This window comes from Apostichopus japonicus, chromosome 14, assembly GCF_037975245.1.
Source record: "Apostichopus japonicus isolate 1M-3 chromosome 14, ASM3797524v1, whole genome shotgun sequence".
Classification (NCBI taxonomy): domain Eukaryota; kingdom Metazoa; phylum Echinodermata; class Holothuroidea; order Aspidochirotida; family Stichopodidae; genus Apostichopus; species Apostichopus japonicus.
The window spans coordinates 12,937,014-12,960,380 of NC_092574.1; the positions used below are offsets into that span (position 1 = coordinate 12,937,014).

At 36.4% G+C, this 23,367-nt stretch overlaps 1 protein-coding gene and 1 long non-coding RNA gene across 12 annotated transcripts in view; one reads left to right on the top strand and one right to left on the bottom strand.

Annotated features, from left to right (window-relative positions):
- Positions 1–3,513: 3,513 nt before the first annotated feature.
- LOC139980296 (uncharacterized) lies at positions 3,514–15,858 on the top strand. Of its 7 annotated transcripts, none has more exons than XR_011797512.1 (9): positions 5,274–5,484; positions 5,763–5,841; positions 7,499–7,638; positions 8,525–8,635; positions 9,020–9,102; positions 10,824–10,912; positions 11,833–11,901; positions 14,815–14,914; positions 15,700–15,858. It is a non-coding gene; the product is annotated as an uncharacterized lncRNA (long non-coding RNA). The 7 variants fall into 7 exon arrangements; XR_011797513.1 differs by lacking the exon at positions 9,020–9,102 and adding an exon at positions 9,745–9,813 and having other exon boundaries at positions 5,275–5,484; XR_011797510.1 differs by having other exon boundaries at positions 3,514–5,484; positions 8,525–9,102.
- A 5,243-nt stretch (positions 15,859–21,101) lies between these two features.
- The window catches only part of LOC139980294 (tyrosine-protein kinase receptor Tie-1-like), a 36,465-nt gene continuing 34,199 nt past the window's right edge, over positions 21,102–23,367 (bottom strand). For all 5 annotated transcript variants that reach the window (XR_011797508.1, XR_011797507.1, XR_011797506.1 and 2 more), the window contains one exon: positions 21,102–23,029. Coding sequence is in view for 1 of the 5 variants with exons in the window: in XM_071991843.1 (XP_071847944.1) it covers positions 22,887–23,029 (143 nt within the window). In the remaining 4 variants the exon portion in view is untranslated. The remainder of the gene's footprint in view (positions 23,030–23,367) is intronic.

Consider the following 23,367-nt stretch of genomic DNA (forward strand, 5'->3'; position numbering starts at 1 on the left):
CAGCAGTTCTATTGAACGTTTTCCGTCGTATTAATTTCAGGTTGGATGTAGTTTCGATGTGACCAGGCAGCGTTAATGAAACTTAACAGTTCGTCTAGTTAAATTTTTTTACTATGACCAGTGCGAAATAATAGAGTAAAACGGTCTTAGTTGGCAGTGAGTTCACGACCTATTGTCTGGATCGGCTGTTGATCTCAATTTGAGTAGTTTCTTCCAGCAGTTGCAGCATAGATAGTCCTTAAAAGTAACGTTCGACTTTCGTCACGTTTATGATTATGGGACAACCGTAACAAACCTGGCTAGGCCTGTGAGCAATTTTAGTGTTGTCTAGGCCAGCAACGGTTGGCAGGAATAGGGTTCGTTAACACAACAACGTGAAGGATAGGCCTACCAGTCAGAATACCAAAACACTTAAAGGCATTGAAGACTCGCCCAAAACCGGTGCCGCGCACTGAACCAGAATGAAAACATTTCATGGTTCCTTGCTGCTGTTCATTAGTTCCATTCATAGGGAAATTTCTAACAAAGCCCTAATACAACAACAGTAATTTATGCTCACAAACTTTTGTTGCCAAAGTAATGCTAAGCCCTGATATCAATTGCAACACACATCAGTGTGTGAAGACTATCTACCATTATCATCATACCAAGTTTGACGAAATTCCGACTAGTAATAGTAGCCAAGTAATTGCAATTTGGAGTATTTCACGTTTGACCTCATTAATATTCATGAAATGAGCACCAAAATCAACAGGGTTAATCTACTTACTATGGGCCACCCACTCACCAAGTATGGTAATGATTGGTCATTCCCTTGGTGAGTTATTGTGCATACAAACTTTTCATAACGAAATAATGCTAGGCCCCCCCCCCCCTTATAAACATGCATGATATCAATTGCAACACACATCAGTGTGTGGAGACTATCTACCAATATCATCATACCAAGTTTGACGAAATTCCAATAAATAGTAGCCAAGTTATTGCAACTTGGGAGTTTTTCACGTTTGACCCATGACCTCATTAATATTTTTTAACTTTGACCTCGTATAACTTCGCACACGAAGGTCACACGGGGGTCAACCTATTGACATTTATGATCAGAAGGTACCTTTGACATCTGAAAATAGCATCGAAACTGTAAAAATCCCCAAAACACGAAAAGGTCACCAGAGGTCAAATTGAGGTCAAGGGTCACCCAGATGCGGGTCGACAACTGGATTACATTGAAGCAACTCCCAACCTTAACGGACAGTTCGTTCTCAAGTTATCACAAAAATACTAGTTTTTTATCATTAATTGACCTTTGGTGACCTCGGATCACATGAAAGTTAAGTTTGAAAATATTCCCCTATACCATTTGCAACTTGTCCCAAAATATCAACCGTGTCACACCTTGGAACTGAGAGTTATTGCATTAAATGTCTGAAAATTAACTTTGACCTTGTTTAACTCCGCACACGAAGGTCACACGGGGGTCAACCCATTGACATTTATGATCAGAAGGTACCTTTGACATCTGAAAATAGCATCGAAACTGTAAAAATCCCCAAAACATGAAAAGGTCACCAGAGGTCAAATTGAGGTCAAGGGTCACCCAGATGCGGGTCGACAATTGGATTAAATTGAAGCAACTCCCAACCCTAACGGACAATTCGTTCTCAAGTTATCGCAAAAATACTAGTTTTTTATCATTAATTGACCTTTGGTGACCTCGGATCACATGACCGTTAAGTTTGAAAATATTCCCCTATACCATTTGCAACTTGTCCCAAAATATCAACCGTGTCACACCTTGGAACTGGAAATTATTGCACTATATGTCTGAAAATTTACTTTGACCTCATATAACTTCACACACAAAGGTCACCTGGGGTAAACCTATTGACATTTTTGATTGGTGAGACGTGAATATAGCATCAAAACTGTAAAAGTTCAAACATTTTTTTCTTTGCCCATTTTCTCACCCAAAATACTAGTTTTTTAACATTAATTGACCTTTGATGACCTCGGATCACATGTCCGTTAAGTTTGAAAATATTCCTCTATACCATTTGCAACTTGTCCCAAAATATCAACCTTGTTACACCTTGGCACTGGGAGTTATTGCATTAAATGTCTGAAAATTAACTTTGACCTTGTATAACTTTACACACAAAGGTCACCCGGGTGTCAACCCATTGACATTTTTGATCGGAAGGTACCTTTGATATCCAAATCTAGCATCAAAACCAAACATTTTCTTTTTCGCCCGTTTTCTCCCAAACTAAGCACATTTTTTCTAATGTGACCTTTGACCTTTTGACCTTGGTTTCAAATGTAGTTTGATCTGCTGATTCCAAAAATCAACACGATAAGTCTGTACAGCCATCCTAACTCCGACCGAAAACTTTGACCCCATATAAGTTCGCACACGAAGGTCACACGGGGGTCAACCTATCGATATTTATGATCGGAAGTACCTTTGACATCTGAAAATAGCATCGAAACTGTAAAAATCCCCAAAACATGAAAAGGTCACCAGAGGTCAAATTGAGGTCAAGGGTCACCCAGATGTGGGTCGACAATTGGATTACACTGAAGCAACTCCCAACCCTAACGGATAATTCGTTCTCAAGTTATCGCAAAAATACTAGTTTTTTAACATTAATTGACCTTTGGTGACCTCAGATCACATGACCGTTAAGTTTCAAAATGTTCCCCTAACCAGTTCACAACTAGTCCCAAAATGTCAACCTTGTCGCACATTGGCACTGGGAGTTATTGCAGTTTTAGTATTTTGGGTTTTTGGACCATAACTGACCTTTGGTGACCTTTGTGGGCACCAAAAACAATAGGGTTCATCTACTCACTATGGGCCACCCACCCACCAAGTTTGATCATGATCAGTCAATCCCTTGTTGAGTTATCGTGCATACAAGCTAAAGCGTCACACACACACACACACACACACACACGTACACACATACATACACACACACACACGCCAACCTGAATACATAGGTTCCTTTGCTTTTAGCAAGGAACCAAAAAGTTAACTTTTCGTTGCTTGCAAGTGAAGTTTTTCTCTTGTCGCTACAAAATGCATGCAGACAGTATCTTTACCAGGCCCTGAGATGTCCATCGCTGTCTCGGCGTGTCGCGAACTACCAGAAAAGATACACATTTATCGCCTTTGCAACAACAAAAAATTTTCACCTCAAAAAAAAAGTAAGACCAAAAAAATGTTACGACGAACAAAGGTTTCAAATCTCTCCCCAAAAAATTTGCGGTTTAATATTGTTCCTCTGAAGATGCAAACTGAGCGAAAAAAGTGACATAAAACAAAATAGGGTACCAAAACAGGTACTTTATTAACTTTTCAAGACAGAACACCTATTTTTGGCGCAAATAAAAACTGCCAAAATTGACCCCAAAACGATTTCGCCCAAATGACGTAACAGGAGTTAATCGATGCTCAGTAGCCCAAATCTGCAACTCCCAGGTCCATATCTGCTTCCGTTCGGGAGATACGTGGTCCTAAAATTCAAGGTAGAAATACGTGACTGTTCTTTATAAGTGCACAATTTGGAAAAACCCCCTCTTTTCAGCCCCCTCTCTTGTCCTCTCTGAAACACCCATCGACATTAAAATGAGACGTGGAGTAGAAGACCGTCTTTGTTATACACCAATTTCGTGTAATTATCTGACCAGGAAAGGCTTTTTGTTTATATTATTTCTATTTGCGCCAAAAATAGGTGTTTTGTCTTGAAAAGTTAAAAAAGTACCTCTATTTGGTACCCAATTCGAAAATAAACTTCAGATTCGTAACCAGCGTGTCGCGAACTACCAGAAAAGATACACATTTATCGCCTTTACGCCCTCTTATGACACTTTTTTCGCTCAGTTTGCAACTTCATAGGGACAATAGAAAAGCGAAAAACTTTTAGGGCCAACAAAAGATTTTAATCCTTTGTTCGTCGTAAAAGTTTTTCGCTCTTACTTTTTTTGAGGCGAAAAAAGCGATAAATGTGTATCTTTTCTGGTAGTTCGCGACACGCTGATTACGAATCTGAAATTTATTTTCGAATTGGGTGTTGTGTGAGGGCGTGGGAGGCAAAAAACCGTTCGGGAGCTGAAGTTTATTTTCGAATTGGGTACCAAATAGAGGTATTTTTTTAACTTTTTAAGACAAAACACCTATTTTTGGCGCAAATAGAAATAATATAAACAAAAAGCCTTTCCCGGTCGCGAGTTTTTTTTATGCAGGTAGGTTCGTACCATTGTGTATATTGAAAGCCAATCACAGCCAAGTTCATTTTGACGTCATCAAATATGCACGTGTCACTCACTCTAAAGCAGTAAGATTTGTAAACAATGTCGATCTGATGCTGTATGAGCATTGTGAGTTCGAATCTCACATCTGCCGAAAATTTTTGTTGTTGTCATTAGCTCGTTTTTATCTTTTATTTTCTCCCAAACCAAGCATTTTTTTGTTCAGAAATCTTTTTCATTTCTTCGCATTTTATAACTTCCCAAGTGCAACCTTTACTGTGAACTCAATACAAATACAGTATTGTCTTCAACACATCACATACAACAAGAAAAAATGTTCCTCCGATTCTTTCTTAGATAAATGCTAGATTTTTATCTTTTTTTGTTGTTGTCATTAGCTCGTTTTTATCTTTTATTTTCACCCAAACCAAGCATTTTTTGTTCAGAAATCTTTTTCATTTCTTTGCATTTTTATAACTTCCCAAGTGCAACCTTTACTGTGAACTCAATACAAATACAGTATTGTCTTCAACACATCACATACAACATGAAAAAATGTTCCTCTGATTCTTTCTTAGATAAATGCTAGATCTTTTGTAATGTGTGTCACTGAAGCTGTGAAGGCAAAACTTAGAAGAATGATTATTAGGCCTAACCTATTAGCCTTTTAATGATACAATTTGTAGGTCTGTTATTATTTCAATTTTCAATGACTGTCTAAGTAATAATACTTTGTGTCAACTGCAAATTTCGCAAATCTACTCCCTGAACAATTCGTATGCACAATGATACGTTAAGAAGATCACTAAGATAGGAAATTTGTGGCAAAGAATTTTTACCAGGTTTCCAAAATTTTGGAACGAACACAGATTTCATATTAAAAAACTAAAAATTAAGTCGGTGTATGGCTAAAGCTAAAGGAATAGCTTCGCTAGAGATTACTGCAGCAATGTTGTTGCATCAGGCTAGCACGTCGGCTGAGGTTAGTTCCAGGGAAGTTGAACTGTGACGTACTTCCGTTTTCAAAAGCCCTCACTAGTATTCCTATGGCACCTCGGAACTAACCTCAGCCTTGCTTTGTACGGCAAGAAAGTACCAGCGCGAAGTACAAACACTATGCGGTATGCCTTTGACATAACTAAAGTGATAAAGTTTACATAAATCACTCCAAATGGTGATATCGTGTGCCGCATTTCGCCAAAAATGTGGCAGTGTACTGCAGCTTCACAGGTAATTATTAAGAAGCGATAGCAGAAGCATTTACATAGGAATATAATTACTTTAGTGTCGTCTGCCCATCTAATGATCTAGTGAGTAGTGCTATATTGTTATTCACTGGACCTTGGAAAGTTGGATGTAGGCTAGTTAGCCTACTGTAGGCCCCTAGGCCTAGACCAGCTATACGGCTGTCCTTTTGGATGCGAAATGACTTAAGCCTAATGACAGCAATTATCACCACCTCATTTTACTTATCTTTATCCTTCTTTATCCTTTATCCCTAACGATAGATCCACATGCCAGAATAACTGAAGATGACATTTACATAGCCTACCTTGCCCTTGGTCTACTGAAGAGCCATACTGGAAAGTACGAACTTTCACACAAAAATCTTTGGCGTATGGAAGTGTTCGCCAATAAATTTGGCGTAGGGCGTACATTACTGCCCCAGGGAAAAGTACAACAGTTGGCGTATCGCGTAGGCGTGGAGGAAAATTCAGCCGCAACAGTGCAAGTGACGCAACATGGTTCATACCATCGAGTTTAATAAATCTGGAGAAACTTTCACACAGTAAATACGTGCGTACCATGCATGGAGGGTCATGTGATGTGTTCCAGGGTGGTACTAATATATTACTATCACTATTACGCATGATGATTTCACCCAAATTTTCATTACACGAAACCTCCATATATACAATTACAGATGTAAGTTATATGGTCCGGGAAGTGCCATTTCCTGCGATCTGGGAGGCATTATTGACCAAAACTTTTTGTGTACGCTCCGCGCCAACCGATGGTGGTGCTCCGCTTAGATAGTGTGGCGTACAAATACAGAACAAAACCACATCCACCTTGGCGTATTTCTTTGGCATATGGTCACAGTTCTTTCCAGTCTGAAGAGTAAGATTCTAACGTAGGTTCGCCTAGGTCATAACGAAGCCTACAATATTTCAGTCTATTAATATATCTACTAGAATTGTACAAATATTCAAACACATTCTCCATTTGCAACATATTCCCAACAATGTACAAGTTAGTGTGGCAAAAGGGTCTAGGGCCTAAGCAGTAAAGCAGGCTAAAGCCTAGCCAGTAATCAGAGTCTTGAGGTAGGCTAGGCCAAAGCCTATAGCCAGGTATGTTCTGGATAGTAACTTTAATTACAGGCAATTTGCATAAATTTACTCAACTATGATTTAAAGGCCTAATGATATTCACATACCATGTTTGGACAAAGCTTTGTAGGCAATACAACACACTCAAGCCACTACTCGTGATAACATCTCATCTATTGATGACAATATGTGACTGAATGTAGATATGCATCAAACTGTTTGCACTCTCACTTCATAAGGTGGGATCTGTTATCCTGCATAATCTACTACCCACTTTGCAACATTAACATTTAACTGAAAACTGCATGCACAGACTAATATGGAAATATTACACAAAAGTAGGTGTGTGGAAAGAGGGAGGGGAGTGGGGTGGAAGGTGAAGGGAGGGTCGCTTCTTCACTGCATTTTCCTGGGACAACTATGGCACTATCTGAGTGGAGCACTAAAATAATACAAGCAAGAAAATGTTTGCCATATGCTTCTCTGATACCGGAAATGACACTTTCCAGACATTAAAAGTTGCATAAAGCACTCCACTTGTTCATAAGAGGCGAGAAAATGTTTCAAAGTTGGTTCTTATAAGTCAGGAGTATAGTAATTACTACTCTAATCTGGTCACCATAACATGTCTCTCTTGTGAAAAGTACACCTACTCTTTCGGAAAAATGGGTAAAATCAAATTCCGTTTTCAAAGTCGAATGGACAATGTATGTATGACGACTTATAAATGATCTGGCTCTTTGCCTCACTTTTCTCAAGGCTTCACTGCTTCAACACACGATTACTTTAATTATGTCCCATTGAGATACTTTTCTTGACTCACAGGCAAAATGTTTATCGATCCTTCCATACAGAATCTCATATAATCTTTGATACAGCAGTTTTTTTTATTCTCGTATATTCTCCTATAGGCAAATATGGAGAATAGATGTGCAATACAGTGTGTCAGTTGTGAGAAGCATGTCCTCTACCTTGCACACCATGTAGGCAGGCAACACCAGATGAAGGACAAAGGCCAAAGATTGCGACTTAAGTACTAGTGAGGACAAATGTAAGTAGCAAATGTTTGTGAAAAGTATCATATTCACACAATGTAAGAAGTAAAGTTCTAATATTTTGACAAGTAAAATTACTGCCTTTTTTTATTGAGGAACTCACATTCTTCTTCCAATTTGAATGACAGCATCTAGCTCTCTCCTTTTCTGCTCAATCAGCATGGAATTGTAGTAGCATCCTGTACTTCTGCCCTTAATCAAAAGTACTTTTATTGCAAGTTACTTTCAGATATAACCCTTCACGGTTCAAAAGGTCTCCTGTTAGAAATAACCCTTCACAGTTCACAAGGTCTCACTGTTAGATCTAAAGATGCAGTACTTTAAGTGGCTAGACCATGTTTCATATTGTGTGATGTGACTCCAGTCAGTCAGTAACTCTATTCCAGCTAGATCTGAAGATGTTGTAAGTGGCTAGACCATGTTTTGTGTTGTGTGATGTTACTCCAGTCAGTCAGTAACTTTATTTGGCAGTGGATAACTTTGATTTGTCCAGTGGAAAATCCTGGAAAAGTAAAGAAATTTCAGTTTCAACCCTGATAGTTATTGAAATATTTGATAGCCAAGTACTGTAACAAATTTGTGTTGAGATAATACTAATAGTATGAAATGTTATAAAAAGGTGAAGCTAATATGCATAATCAAACCAGGTTTTGAGACTGAAGACTTTTATTAACTTGGAGATAGTGAGCTTGGTGTCTTGGTAGCACATGCAATAAAAATACTATTTTCATGTCATAATATTTACTCACAATACTTTTGTTAAATTTTGAAAGTAAATATTTTATCAAAATGCCACACTTTTGGACCCATAATGTATTGAATAACCCATAATGTAAGTTTCTAAGATAGTAACCATGTTTTAATTTATTTGTATCTTCACAGAGGGGCAATCCTATACTGTACAGTAGTTACTCAGATTTTGATGGCGACTAGAGTAAAGAATTTAAGTGATGACACACTGGAAGGAAAACCTGCAGATAGAAATAGATGGAAGTATGTTGAAATAAAGTATTCAGAGAATGAATTGTGACTTGAATATATGGCATATTGCAGTGATTTTTTGATGGACAGGAGAGTTTGCAGCTAATCAATTCATTTTGCTGCCATCTTAAAGTGTTTAAATGATTACCTGCTTAAATATAGATATCGTACAACATGGTGGATACCAAATCAAATTCATCAGTTGCGCTATTATGCCTTGGTTAAATATTTTGTAAAAAGTGTGATGTTTGTTGACATAATTTTCAAATTCATCCTCAAAGCATAATTTGTTGAACTGATGAATTTCAAATAGACATAAAATAGCAATGAAAAATGAACTAATTGACATGATTATAGCAAAGTATGGTCTGTGAAGGGGTGTGTCTCTTGTCTCAGGACTGATAGATGGGGACCTAGGTAGACTCACAGATGGCTGGAACAGTTAAGGATCAACTTACAAACAGTTCCAGTCTGAGACAGTGAGTATGGTTTATTATCCTTGGTCAGATTGTAGGAATGAATATCTCTGATATGGGTAGTCAGTCTGTCATTGTGCAAGCCAAGGATGAACCTTGCCATATCAGAGGCTGTAGAATGTTTGCATTTTGACAAGAGTGTCCTGTTCATCAGTAGTTTAATTACCTAGCCTTTTGGCCATATATTGTATGTCCAGTTAGACTTTGGCAGAAAGCTCATTAGTGGCATGATGAAAGTGGTCCTTCCAGAAATTGGTGAAGTAGAGGGGTTAGAAAGGGATTTTCATGACATCTGTAAAAGGGCAGACTGTGTCCTATGGATACTTGATTTAAGTCTCCTATGAATAGAAATGATGTGTGTTTTGTGAGTCTCGAAAATTCAGGTTATGGAGAAATGACAGACCAAGTTCAGCATTCTCTTATTAATGATAGCCTATATAAATATCAGGTACGCCTAAGCATTTCTCACTGGTCAGAGGTTGAGCACTGGTGCATGACTTGATGATAATTTTGGTTTGTAACCTAAAATATCCCCATCATCAACTCTCAGGCTGAATTTACTTATTCATGTTCTTGTTTGATGATTTGTACATCTTTGGTTGTGGCTATGTGCATGCAGGCATTTCTGATTATTTTTTCATACAGACTATATGTGTGAGCTAACATTGGCTATGCTTGTCCAGTCAGGCTGTGAATCGGAATTCCTGTTCATGGGTCAATTATACTATCTTTCACTTGCATCATTTCAGGAAAGCAGGAATTGTTGCTTGCAGTGCTGAACTGTTTTTATCCAAGCTTACAGTGGCTTTTCTTATTGATTAATGTTGAATGTGTTTCTGTAATTTTATAATTTTTGTGGTTGTAATTTCATGTTTGTCCTGTAATTTTTATTTCTGTTCTCTTTCCATTTTAGCTGTCATTTCCTTGCCCAACATGCTGTTACATTGGAAAAGCACTTTTATCTATGGTTCATCATTGTTTATACAACTACAATCATGGCAATCTAATGTTTTACAAATATCTAAGTAAAATCACAACTTCAGTAGCAGTATCTCGAGGCCAGCCAATTTGAAGAAGTTCAGATTTACCATTTAAAAATTCATAAAATATAGTATTTTCCCATGTGACCTAATTAATATGATCTGAGCAACCAATAGTGAGGCATATAGCAGGGCTCTAAGCCAGGTTCACTTGTCCAAAATCAAGTCCAAGTCAACATGTCCTGAGTCCAAGCCATGTCAGAATTAGAGTAAAGGCCGGGACAAGAATATCAGAGTGGAGAATCCAGTTGAAACATAATTTTGATTTTTGTTGATCACACCAACTTGGCTGGCCTGGATGTATTGCCATTGCTAATGTTGTTTGTGATTGTACTTAAATATTTGCAAATATTGGATTGCCATTGTGTTATCGATAAGGCATGATAAGTATGGACAGTTTGTCAACTGCTTGTGACAATTAGGATTCAAAGACATTTTAAAACTCTTGGCATAGTAGTGTTAATGAAGCAGTCTACGAGTCATGTATTACAAGTTTTCCCTGTCATATTGTATGGGAGGGGGCAGAAGAGAGTAAAGGAGGCTATTGGGGAATGGTGGGTATGGGTGTGGAGGAGGGGTAGGGAAAGATTAAACTTTGGAATAGGAGGACTCCCAGAAAAGTTGTCCATAGCTGTTTAAAACTATGAATGCATCATTATAACCTCAAACCTTGTTTATTTTCAGTGTGATAATCACCATGCAAAGCTGAAAGATCATCATTCAAGGGACTCGTGCGAAGAGACCAGCAAGAAAGTTAAAATCCTAGATTAGAGGTGAGAGGTTTGATCAGACATAGTGAAGTCTGCATGTTTTTGTGTGATTATGTGTGTGTGTATGTCTTATAATGGAATCTTGGGTTATATAGTTAAATGAGCCAATATGCCATGTTATGTTGGATTGTTGGTACTCATGCCATAAATTAATTATGAATTAAGTTTTCAATATATACACAACTATAAAGTAGGTAAAATTTCATCAAGCATGGAATGTGCTGCTGTACACATAAATTGACCTTACCAAAATTTGAAAACTTTATTATAACTCAAACATAAAATGTAAAAACAAATTTTATGGACCAATACAAGATTTCTACATGCCAATAATTGGGTGAATGTTTTGTTACATTTCATAAAGTTGTATTTGTGTTGTGTGGATCATTCCATTCTAATGCCAATTAGTCCAAAAACATATCATGACTGTTACATTTAATAATTGTGGTTTTTTTTACCAGATTTTCTTGGTTGATTACTGTAGGTGTTAACATGTACTAGTGAGAAATTATCATATTGGAGAATATTTTACCATTTTGTTAAATTTGCTAAACTAGAATGTTAATTCCTGTATGGCTATAACATTATTTTATTTTTTCCATTTGGATTGAACTCATGTAAATATGATTATTATCATTACTTTATCAACAATGCAGATTTGAACAATTTGCACTTTTTAGTAAAAGTTAATTAATAACAACTTTTGTGGCTAATAGCTCATTTTTGGCAAGGAAGTCATTTCTATTGGTGGTTGATCATATGCAAACTCATCCCTTACTAATTTAATTATGTGATTAATTGTTGGTAAACAATGAAAAGTTCACACTAACTATCATTTCATGCGAAAAAATGATCAGTAGTGCAAACAAGCCATGATATTTCGACTGGTCTAGGTTGTCATTACATATTTTTCTTTTATATAGACAAAATGATTGATGCCAAAGATATAAACACAGTAGTTATGATGCTGAAGGAGAAAACACCATACATCAGTGAGTTGTATTGTCTTGAAACAATTGATTGGCTCCTTGTTAATTACTTCCCATACTGGAGGCAACTAAAATTTATACAATCAAGTTGGTGTCTGGGTGTGTATGTGACAATGAGCTTGTGAACAAAATATCTCTACAAAATGCATACTAGAGTGATACCATACTTGGTTTATAAGTTGGGAAGTTGGTGACCCCTATTGTTTTGGTGCACAACTCATGAATATTAGTGATTGGGCTTGGTTTACTGAGGCCTATAGCAAATAGCTTTGGCCATGTTAGTTTGCATTTCCAATTTTTAGTGCTAACCTATTGGTATCTCAGTATCTGCCTTCTACTTTAATCTTGTCCCACTAAACATCTATAACATGAGAAGGTGTGATAGGGAGGGCGGGGGGTGGATTGGATAACATGGGAGGGAGGAGGGAAGGTAAGAAAGGGTGGACATTGCACTTTTCCCCAAAACCTTCAGTTTTGTTTCTCTGATTCACTTTATGCAGATACCATAATTTCAGAGCCAAACACATGGCTAAATCTGGGAAATAAGCTATGGACACCCCTCCCCTCAGACCCCTGCCCCTTATTCAGACATCAAGGCTTTATGCAGCTATTTGTGTGATCCAAAGAAAATATCATGCTTTGTGCGCCACTGATGTACTTATTAAGTGAGAAGATTCAAATTTGGCCACCCCACTTTCCAAACCCACTGCTGATGCCGTCATGAGGTGATCCAAAAAACTTTCATTCATGAAACTACACAAAATCTATAAACATTAATTATTCCTTAACAATTACCAGCAAGAGTCTAATCATGGATAGTACCATATTGACATTTAAGTCTAGATAGTTTTCCTTGTTGAAAACAATTCTCCTCTCCTTATGACCCTCCCAATTTAGTAGGGCAGCTGAAAGGGCTGTCAGCTGGGGCAGGTCTCACCCAGCATGCCCAGGGCCACTAGGCAAGTGTCCATACAAAGATTACACAAGTGGATAAAATGCTCATTTTCCTGTTGTGATCCTAATGAAGAAAAAGATTGATGAATTCAAAATAAAATTTACAACAATTGAACCCCAAAATGACATGTTTGTTGGACAGTACAAATGCATATATTCCATTATATTTCAGTAACTAAACTGATTGAAAAAGAACATTTTTCCTCTCTGCATGCAAATTATTATTTTTGTTTTGTCTGAGGTTAACTTCTAGCTAGGCTGACTCCTACTGGCTCCTGCTCAACTTGCTCACCACATGGTAGAGCAAAGAAATACCATCATAAATGCATACAATTCAGCCATTACATCTTAAAAATGAAAATAGTGTTATTGAACTAAAATGTTACAAAATATCTTACTTATATGATGAATATTAATTATCCTTCCTGAGTGGATGAGATTGCAAGTCTCAGCTCGACACATGGTCCTTGTCATTGATGGAATGTGTACATTAGTACAGGTGACATTTGATATTAGAAAAGTAGGTTTGAAAAGTTTGGTTTGTCCTATTTCTGTTGTCTATCAGGTGCCTGGATGACTCTGATGAATTAGCTGAGAGTAGTGATCTTAAAGGGGAGCATTGGTTTAATTCCTGTGATTACAAGTCTCAGCTCATCACCTGATTGGTTGTTGGCATTGATGGCATATGTTCATGAGTTGCCAAGGCCTGTGCCATTTAAGTAAATTGTTCATGTGGAAAATTGTCCTTATTTACAACTTTTCATATCTAAACAATGAAATTAAAACTTCATTGTTACTTAAATCACATCAAATTGTGGGAATTTGAAAGGATTTCTACTTGATAGGCACACTGGTAGTGTGCAAACTGGTAGTGGGACAAAATGACCTGTTATCTTCTCGAACTGCCAAAATGTTGATGAATGAAAACATAGTATAGAAGCTTCTACTTCTTAAATGCATTTTCATATATTTTGATAACTACTTTCAAGAAAATGTAACAGTAACTTCAGCCCCATACAGAAACTAGAATTTCTTCACACATTTACTGTGCAAAAAATGTTTATATATTCAAAGCTAATTGTTGAGTGCATATTCCAGTTGGTTCATGGTGAGTCACTCTAGAGATCACAATTTTGTTTTGAGGTACTGATCAAGTTAGGTCTATAAACAATTATCTCTACATTTGACAAATTTCACCATGATGTCTTTGTTGGTATTTCAACAAAACTAACAAGTTAGTTTTAAGCAAAGTTCTGCAAAAGTTTATCAGCTGCAAAACCTCACTTTAAACATACAGCCGGCTGTTGGCCAACAGGTACTGATAGAGTGCTGCAATATTTCTGTACCTTTAAAGTAGGGGGCTACCATGGACCATGATATTTTCTAAACCAGCCCCTTACTATTAACCTCAAAATAACAAAATAAATTACTGAATGCAAATGAAAACTCCCATTTTATAAGGGTAAATTTCCACTGACTCCAACCTGTTTTTTATCATTTAACCAATAACTCATTTGATTATAAATGAATTTGGATTCTACACTTGTGCAAAAGGAAATATCATCTGCCATTAGATAATCACTAGTTATGGCTGGTACTTATAGTGGCTATCTTTGGTGTGGAAGCTGTAAATAATCAAAAGTTGCTGTGAGTCTTAACTACTCTGGATCATACAGTACCTTGCCACTTGGATTTGTTTTTAACAAACATTCATTTTCAGAGCAACATGTCTCTGATACAAAATGGAAAAAAAAAAATCAAACAAACCATATTAAAGAATTCTTTCTTTAAACTTTCTACCTATTATTAGATTAAACAGTAGTAATTATTTCTTAAGCGGCGACTTATGGGACATCATCCAGTTTTGCTTCTGCTTTTAACTTACTGCTCTCAATGTCATTGCATGTGTATTGTTTTTATGATTTTAAATGTTTTGTGATGTTATCTCTCTTTTTTATGTAGTTTCATAATAAGATCACCCTACACCAGGACTGCCTCCATCATGTACAATCAGAGTGTGATAAGGAAGACTTTCAAGTGAGGTTCATCATTGATACCATTGGTAAGATGTAAAAAAAATCTCATTTAATGCCTTTTTAGGATATTCTGTATGATAGTGCATCAAATTCAAGTGGGAAATGATCCACAGCTTAAACTATAAAACTAAGACTAAAAATTTCAACTTGAACGTTGGTCAAATTGCTTTTACTGACATTGGAGTACAGTATGTTAAAGGTAGTCTGTATTGGCCCTAAATTTTGGCATGCTTAAATTGCTAGAAGTTTCAAAAAGCACTAACCTTGAGGTCTTTACTTTCCAAACTGTTCTCATATTCGAAATGAACACACAAGATGACTTAATGTCCCAGTGAGATAATTGATTTAGTTCCAATATGGAAATTACCGCCATTTACTGTTGCTCAATGGAATACTATTATGAATACAAAGCAATTTTTCTTCCTGCCACTGGGAATGGGGTGGGGTGGGGGGATGAGGGGGTCATGCCCAGTGTCTCTCTCATTTTGTTTTGTCCTTTTTGTGAGTGGGGGGATGGGGGGTGTTCATTTAGAAGAGTTGGTCTTGATAACATTACTGTTTCATTATAATGGTTGTACAGATGGAGGAATGGGGGTGAGCAGAAAGAAGGGAGATTATTTAAGAACAAAATCACTTGTAGAACACCAACTGTGTATGGCCTTCTGTGATTGTTCCCAATCTGATATGGAACGCGGGAAGTGAGGCTGTCCAAGATTGAAGACATTGGACACAACATCAAAGAACTCTTCTATTTTCTTTCCCTGTATCAGAAAATCTTTTTCAATCCATTCCTTTTTTGACATCTTGACAGGGAGAGGAGTGTTTGCAACAAAGTAAATCAGGCAAGGTGATTTCTAGCTAGAGTATAGAGGAGAAATAATTTCTCCTGAGGAGGCATCCAAAATAGCTAGAACCAAGGAAGATGGCAACACCTTCTTGTACTTTTATGAGAATGGTGGAACTGTAGAATGGTAAGCTAAAATTTTTGCTTCCCATATTATGGTCTGTAAATGTTTAATTTTTCTTTGACTATTCACAACATTAAGGATAACAATTTAAACTTTGAAATGCATATTTTGTTCTATAAATATTCACAAAATGGAGGGTTCGAATGTCACACTACTTGCTAATTTGTGAGTAGGATTTTATTATTACCAGGAGAAAATGAAAGGCGCTACTATTTTTCATGGCGTAGCCTAAATTCCCTGAGAATATTCGCTGCATATTTCAACAAATAAAACCTAGTCTACTTTCCAAAGATTTGTCTGATGGAGCGAGATATCACCTTTGAATTACACTGATTTTTCACCAGAAGTGGACTTGAAGCAAACAAGGGTGATGTCAGAGTTATGCACTGACAACAAAGTGTTTTTTTTTACCTTTCACAAACTACTGTATGTTTGCACCTTGGAATGAATAACTTGCAAATCAGGAATCATACTTGATGCTTGGGGTTGACTTTTGTGCGAAAAGAGACAACTTCAAATGTACATCAAAACATATGACTTGAATCATATTCCTCCAGAATGTTACATTCATTTTCCTATTTAACCTGTCAAAAATTCATTTTGGCTTGTACTATCATATACAATGAGTGATCTGTCTATGTAGCTCTCTATACAGTGTGTCAACTTTTACAGTTGTTCAGTCCTGCTCCTTTGGTTTCATAGTCATTCTGAATTGTTTTTATAATCCACTTAAACTTTCAATTTGTTGCCCTCAGTATTGATGCTACAGACACAGCCTGTGTTGCAAAGATGGTAAATGATGAGACTGGCAGGGAGGCCAATTCTGTTATGAAGAAACAGACACTTGAAGGAAGAGTCTGTCTCTGTTTGTTTGCCCTAAAAGACATGAAACATGGTCAAGAACTCCGGTACGACTATGGGCAAACAGATTCACCGTGGAGAAAGAAGGTAAGAAAGAAATTGCAAGGCATGAGTAAAAAATCACTGGTTTGTTAAAGAGGTTATGAAATGGAAAAAAAATTCTTTCTCATCGTATTCTGTATACTCGTAGCTTTCCAATGATACCCAATTTGTGTCAAACGAAGCTTGCATCCTCGAGGAATAAACGATCAAAAATTCGAGGGTAATAAAAACTTTCGAAAAATTGTTGTATTTATGGTAATGCGGCGTGACGTCAGTCGAGGAACTCAGCTCACTTCCGAGACGTCTGAGAACACACAACATTGCACTGTTGCATGCAGCGCTCCGTAGTAATTGAGATTTGGTGTTTCATTTTTACGTAAATTTATCTCGTTACTGTTAAATATGCAGAGCCGATATATGATATCAGGTTGCTCCACCACAAGTCAATACGGATTTCTACTGCAAGCTTTTCCAAAAGATGACAGAAATCGAAGAATTTGAACACGACTCGCTCGAAACACTACACATGCACAACGTTATGAGTGCCTGTAGGCCTATACTGTTGCCAAATTACTTGTTATGACCATAGCCTATAGGCCTCCTCGATACAGCAAATGACGATTTTTTTTTTGGTTACCTAATATTTTGCACAAAACTTAAAGCCAGTTGGTTTCAAAACAATCACTACTAGATCTGCAAGGTTTTTTTGTGCAGGTAAAACTGGCGTTGTGTTGTGATTTTGCGTAACAGTTGGATGATACAATTACACGGGCTAGTCTGTTATACAACGTCTATTAGTTAGGTCTAGACCCATGTTACCACTACTAGTACTATATGGTTGCACTTGCACTGTACAGAACGTCACATTTTCCTTGCACTGTAAGACAAAACATTCTAGAAGCTTCGCTACGAAGTTAAGTAGCAGGATCATTGACATTCGAGATAATTTAAATCATATGAAGGTCTTAATAACGGTGGTTTTGTTTATGCTCAACCGACCAGTTTCGGTTCAGGGTCGTCCAACCGTTCTGCTGGGGGACTTCACATGGCAGCGACACGTCTCGGCCATCGGGATCGTTTTACAATTCTTCTGCAAGGGGCTCAATTGATAAGAAAAAACACCGATATTATCTTCATCACACTCAAAACTATTTCCTCCTCTTCTTCCTCAAGAAAATAATTTTAGTCAAAGCTTACGAATGTCCTGAGAGGTGAAGTCCTATCTCCTCGGAATCGGAAGATTCGGAAGAAGACAATTGGTGAGAAGAGTGTTGTGGTTACATTTAGTAAACTGTATAACGCCGTATCGGTAAACAGCGGGGAGTCGGCTTTGGCTACAATGGTTCCTTTGATGACGTCAGATGAACTGCGGTGGGCAGCTTTGCTTTTTTTTTACGAGTGGCAGCTCGAGAGGTCTCTAGGGAATACTTTGACAGCGAATATCTGGCGTTTGAAGCCGTATTTACGGAAAGTTGTGCATGGGCGGTGTTGTAGTAATGTAGATAAACCATTCCAAGACATGAAAATTTTTCATTTCATAACCTCTTTAAAGTTTAATAGGGTATGGAGAAACATCTTAAAAAAGTCTTAGTCATGATGTTTTTTTCAGATTTTAACTTGTGAAAGTTCATGTCAGCATTAAGGAAAACTGAATGGATATTGCAACTGTTTCCACTTTATGTAGGGAACAGAGTGGTATGTTGTAACTGAACTGTGTAGACTTGGCGACAAACACATTGCTGGCACTAAACACATTTCTAACGTTAAAGATAAGTTTAAAAACCCTTTCTGCTAGAATGAGATTTGATTGAGGAAACCTTGGATGTTGTCATAACCTCATTATTCAATTGCAACTATTTATGTGGTTTGACACATTTCATAACATTTTTTTAATTTAACCTTTGTGTTAGTTTATACTAATATCACCTTAATACCTTCCCTGGAGTTCAGTACTTGTCTTACAGTACTGATACTTAGCTATGCATGTGACTATGAAGAAGACAAATATGTGCTGTGGCAGCAGAGCACAAGACTCCTTTGATGCTTGAGACTTTCAAGAACTCCTCCGCACATACATTACAGGTCAGTAAAATACGAGAACTCTGTTTTCTTTCTTTCATTATGTATATATTATTACAACACTAGTGAAATTTTTATCAAATGACCTCATTGGTTACTTGAGTCTAAACAAGGTCATTGTTTTGTTCCAACTGTGAAGCAATTTCTGTTTGTCCAAACCGGCTAGCAAGTGGTGTTATCAGGGAGTTGTTATGGAACGTAACAACTCCCTGGTGTAATCACTAGAGGGATGACTTCAGCATGGTACTCTCATGGGGGGGTGTATGGTACTCTTATTGGGGGGTGTATGGTACTCTCATGAGGGGGTGTATATAAGGCATGTCAAGGTTTGTAGGCCTAGACTGAATCCACAGTCTTTGTTTTCAAGAGAAGACTGAGAATTAGGATTCAGTATGAAGATACAAGTTGCTCTATTTGGTAGAAACTAATTAGCCATCCCACTGGAAGTCTTAAGTAAAACCAAAAAATATGCATGAAGGAAACTGCGCAAAGCTTCAAATTTTTTGCTATTTGGAACATGAGAATTTGTGGAAATTATTAAAAATATGAACACTTTTGAACTGTTCTAGACCTACCAGGAATTTGGACCCTAAACAAAGACCCAGAGAATTATAAAACTTATAATTTGAAGCAATGTTTATAATATCACCTTTCATGGGATTAATTGTAAGGTACACAACCTTGAGAATCTGTAAGATAAAATATATACTTTACTGCAAAATAGCTAAAACTACTTGCTACTAAACTTTTAGAGTCTTGCTAAACTGTGAGGTTAATTTACAAATTGTAATGGAAGTTGTCAATACTTGGTAAACTATTTACAAGCTAATAGTGGCCAAACATGATGTGGTAGGAATTAGAAAATATGCAATGAAATATAAGCAAGATTTGTGTACAGAAATAAATGAATTTATAACAACCTTCTAGAAAATCTGCTTAACCACCAAATCTGCTAGAAATTAAATAATGGTCACTAATGCTCTTTGCTTCATTCCTCAAATAATTTTTCTGTTGCACAAAATTTTAGAACCATTTATTGTAAATAATCTTTCTCTTTTCAAAACAATAAATAAAAGATGTAACTGTAAGTAAATGATAACAAAGGAATGTATGATCTTATATTTCTCAAGTTTATTTTCCTTTAATAATGTTGAAATCAAATATTACAAAACGATATAATGCATTGTATGAAATATTACAAATTTTGGTCCCTGGCACCGAATGTTCCTATTTTCACCCATCAATCCTCGTCTACCCCCTCCCCACCCCCACTCACTATTCACTCATCTACTAACCTTTGTTATCTACATAAACAGATTAAGAGGGAAATATTCTAAATATGTTGCATGATTGGATAAACTTGGAAGTAATAGTTAAAAGCCCATCTCTGTGATTTCTTCCTCAAAAAAAAGAACTATTTCACACATTTTTGTAGAAAAATAATTATTAGAAAGTTTACTTTTGATAATAAGAACAACAACGATTGCAAAATAATATATATCTGTGAAGTTAAGATTTCCCTCTACCAGAAAAAAACAGAACACTGTTTAAAACATAAAAATGACAAAAATGTACAAAAAAACCCCAAAAATCTTGCTATTGTTTGAGATCTTCAACATAACATACATCATATTGCATCTTGCTCATATCCAGATGTTTAAAGGAGCATTTTGAGGAAAAGTTCATTTTTTTTTTTAGGCCCTGTCAAGATACTAAAATCCAATGCAACTGAAGGCCATTAATTTCACTTAGACAACTTTAACCTCAAATAATGTATTCCAAGTGGAACAATTTCAAACATGATCCATGTGATTTCTGTGCTTAAAATATGAAAAGTATCTGAGTGTTAAATATTGAAGATTAATGGATTTGTTAACCACTTTAACCACTGTCGGCTTGATTAAATTTACAATTAAACGCATAAAGCTTCTGTAATTGCTCCAAGAAAGTTGTTGTTTTTGGTTGAAAGCAATTTATTCCTTTCCTGTCATATATTCATATAGGGTAAAATGAATTGGTTTGTTTACGAGGTAAACACCCCCCCCTACCCCAATACAGAAATCATTGATACAAATATGTAGCTAACCTGTTGCATTATTGTTCAGCATTATACATGGCTTTACAACTCATTTGTATACATTTCCTCCAGTTCTGCTTGTGTTAATTCTTGTTAAGAATGAAACTTCATGTCTTCTTATGGCATATATACATTTTTGTTTCGTGCGCAGTTTTTATCAAGTTTTTTTGAAACACACTTAGAAGAAAGTGAAAATACAAGGAACTCTTTTTCTGATACAACAAATTTGTTACCATTGAAGAACAGAAAGTAAAACACAAAGTGTGTAATGTAGTCTAAGAGGTAAAAAATACTAACTTTGTAACACAAAAGAAAAAAAAAACTTTATGAATGTTGGTCCGTCAAATGTAATACAAACTATTCCTGTGTAAATAAAAAAAATATCTACAATGGCAGAAAAGGAGACAAAAGTCCTCCAAGCAATTCTGGGATACATATAAATATTGCAAAATTATGATGAGATATCAGAAATGAAAAATTTATCATGTGTGACACATTGATTTTTAATTTTGGGGAGAACATGAATCGCCCATTAACCTTAAATAAATATAAAGAAAATGCATTTCTTTTACAAATGCTGAAAAAAAATAGCCATCTTAATGAGCACTCGATCCAAAACTTTTTTTGATTTAATACAAACCAATGACCTAGTTTTACGAACTCATTGTAATTAGTGACCATTTAGCAGTACATGTAATGATCCAGCAATGAGTTATGTCATAGACCCATTGAAATTAGTGACCATGTAGCAGTACGTGTAATTATCCAGCAATGAGCTATTTAAAAGACCCCATTGTAATGAGTAACCATTTAGCAGTATGTGTTTTCTATTATCTATTGTTGTTACATTGCAAGACAATATTACAATTGTATTATTCATTATGAGAATTGAATTCATGTTATTAATCCACTAACCAAGCTCTGCCTGTATGAATTTCAATATGTTGAACAATCAATATGTTTTGTGCACATTGGGACAATCAATATTAACTTTTGCATATGAACCTCATTTTCATCTTTCTTTCTTCAAATTTTTTCAATAGTTTCAAATCAATAATCCAGCTTTTTGCCTGCAAACGGTCCAATAGTGTGATACAAACTTTTCTTGCAAAGCAAATACTGCAAAAGCAAATACCAAAGAAGCAGCTTGTGTCTCCAACATGGCTAAAAACTCATTGGATATATTTCCCTTGATGTTATTGATCAAACTTTTTTGTTGCCAATTAATTTATAAGAAGTATTTGAAATTTCCTGATACAGAAAAAAAAAGAGTTGGAACAAAAAGATATATGTTGTTTCACTGATCAAATTTACTTTGCCATCAACTATATCAGAGTAACTGTGGTAAATATGCTAATGGCCGTCACAATGTGACAATGAACAACATCTCACCTTTAAATAAAAGACCTGGTGTCATCCCACGACAAAATAGTTAACGAGAATTACCATTAATGTATATCAGTTGGAATTTAGGTACACTTACTTAGGTACACTTACTTAATCAAAACTGTTTCAAACTGTATAAATGACAATTAACTCTACAGGGTGACAAATATTTGTAAATAGATCATTTCTTAACAAGACTGCAATTCTACGATGATTGGATGAGTACTGTCCTGAACAAACTAAACGTAGGTAAATGCCATGCTATGTATAATCCATTTTGAATCTGTTATCGATTCCAATCGTTCCAAGAATCCAGTGTTTGATAGGGGAACCATGCAACCCATATAATCCATTCTCTTCTTCACCAGGAAACACCGGCTAACATGAAACATTCTCAATCACATTCTTTAGGATTCACGTTATCGGCGGCCATATTTCTGGGATGTTTCCTGAGCAAACATTGGCATTTGGCAATAGATTTGTAAAGATGGTGGCTTTTCACCTCTGTACCCTTGAGTTGTATCAGACTGAATCTCACACTATTGGATGTTGAAATAATTGTATTTTTTACAAAGAGATTACATTCTATTTAAATATTTTATGTATCTTCTTCATTGCTGTCTTGATTTCTGAAAAGTTTGGTCTGTCCTCTGGTTTTTTCCTCCAGCAGGCCTGGATCCATTCCCAGACGGCATCTGGACATTCCGGAGGCTGGTTCATCCGATAGCCTGAAATTGAGGAGAAGATAGGCTTATAACCATGACAACGACAAACTGGCACAGGCATCTAACGGTCGCTATGGTAGTGGTCAATAACGAGACATTTTAGGCATATTTCCAAGAATGTCAGACTTTTTTCTACATCATTTTTATCATTCATATATATATGTAACTAGCAGTAGTTAGTGAATCTAACGTAAATTAAGGTGGCATTTTTCTTGAGGATGAAAATAAGGAAGCAGTTACAGCTTTACAAAAATTAACCCCCCCTCCACTCCCCCAAAGAATAATTCATTAACTGTCTGGTACAGCTTTGGAAACCCTCTATTATACCTACTGTGGCTTTC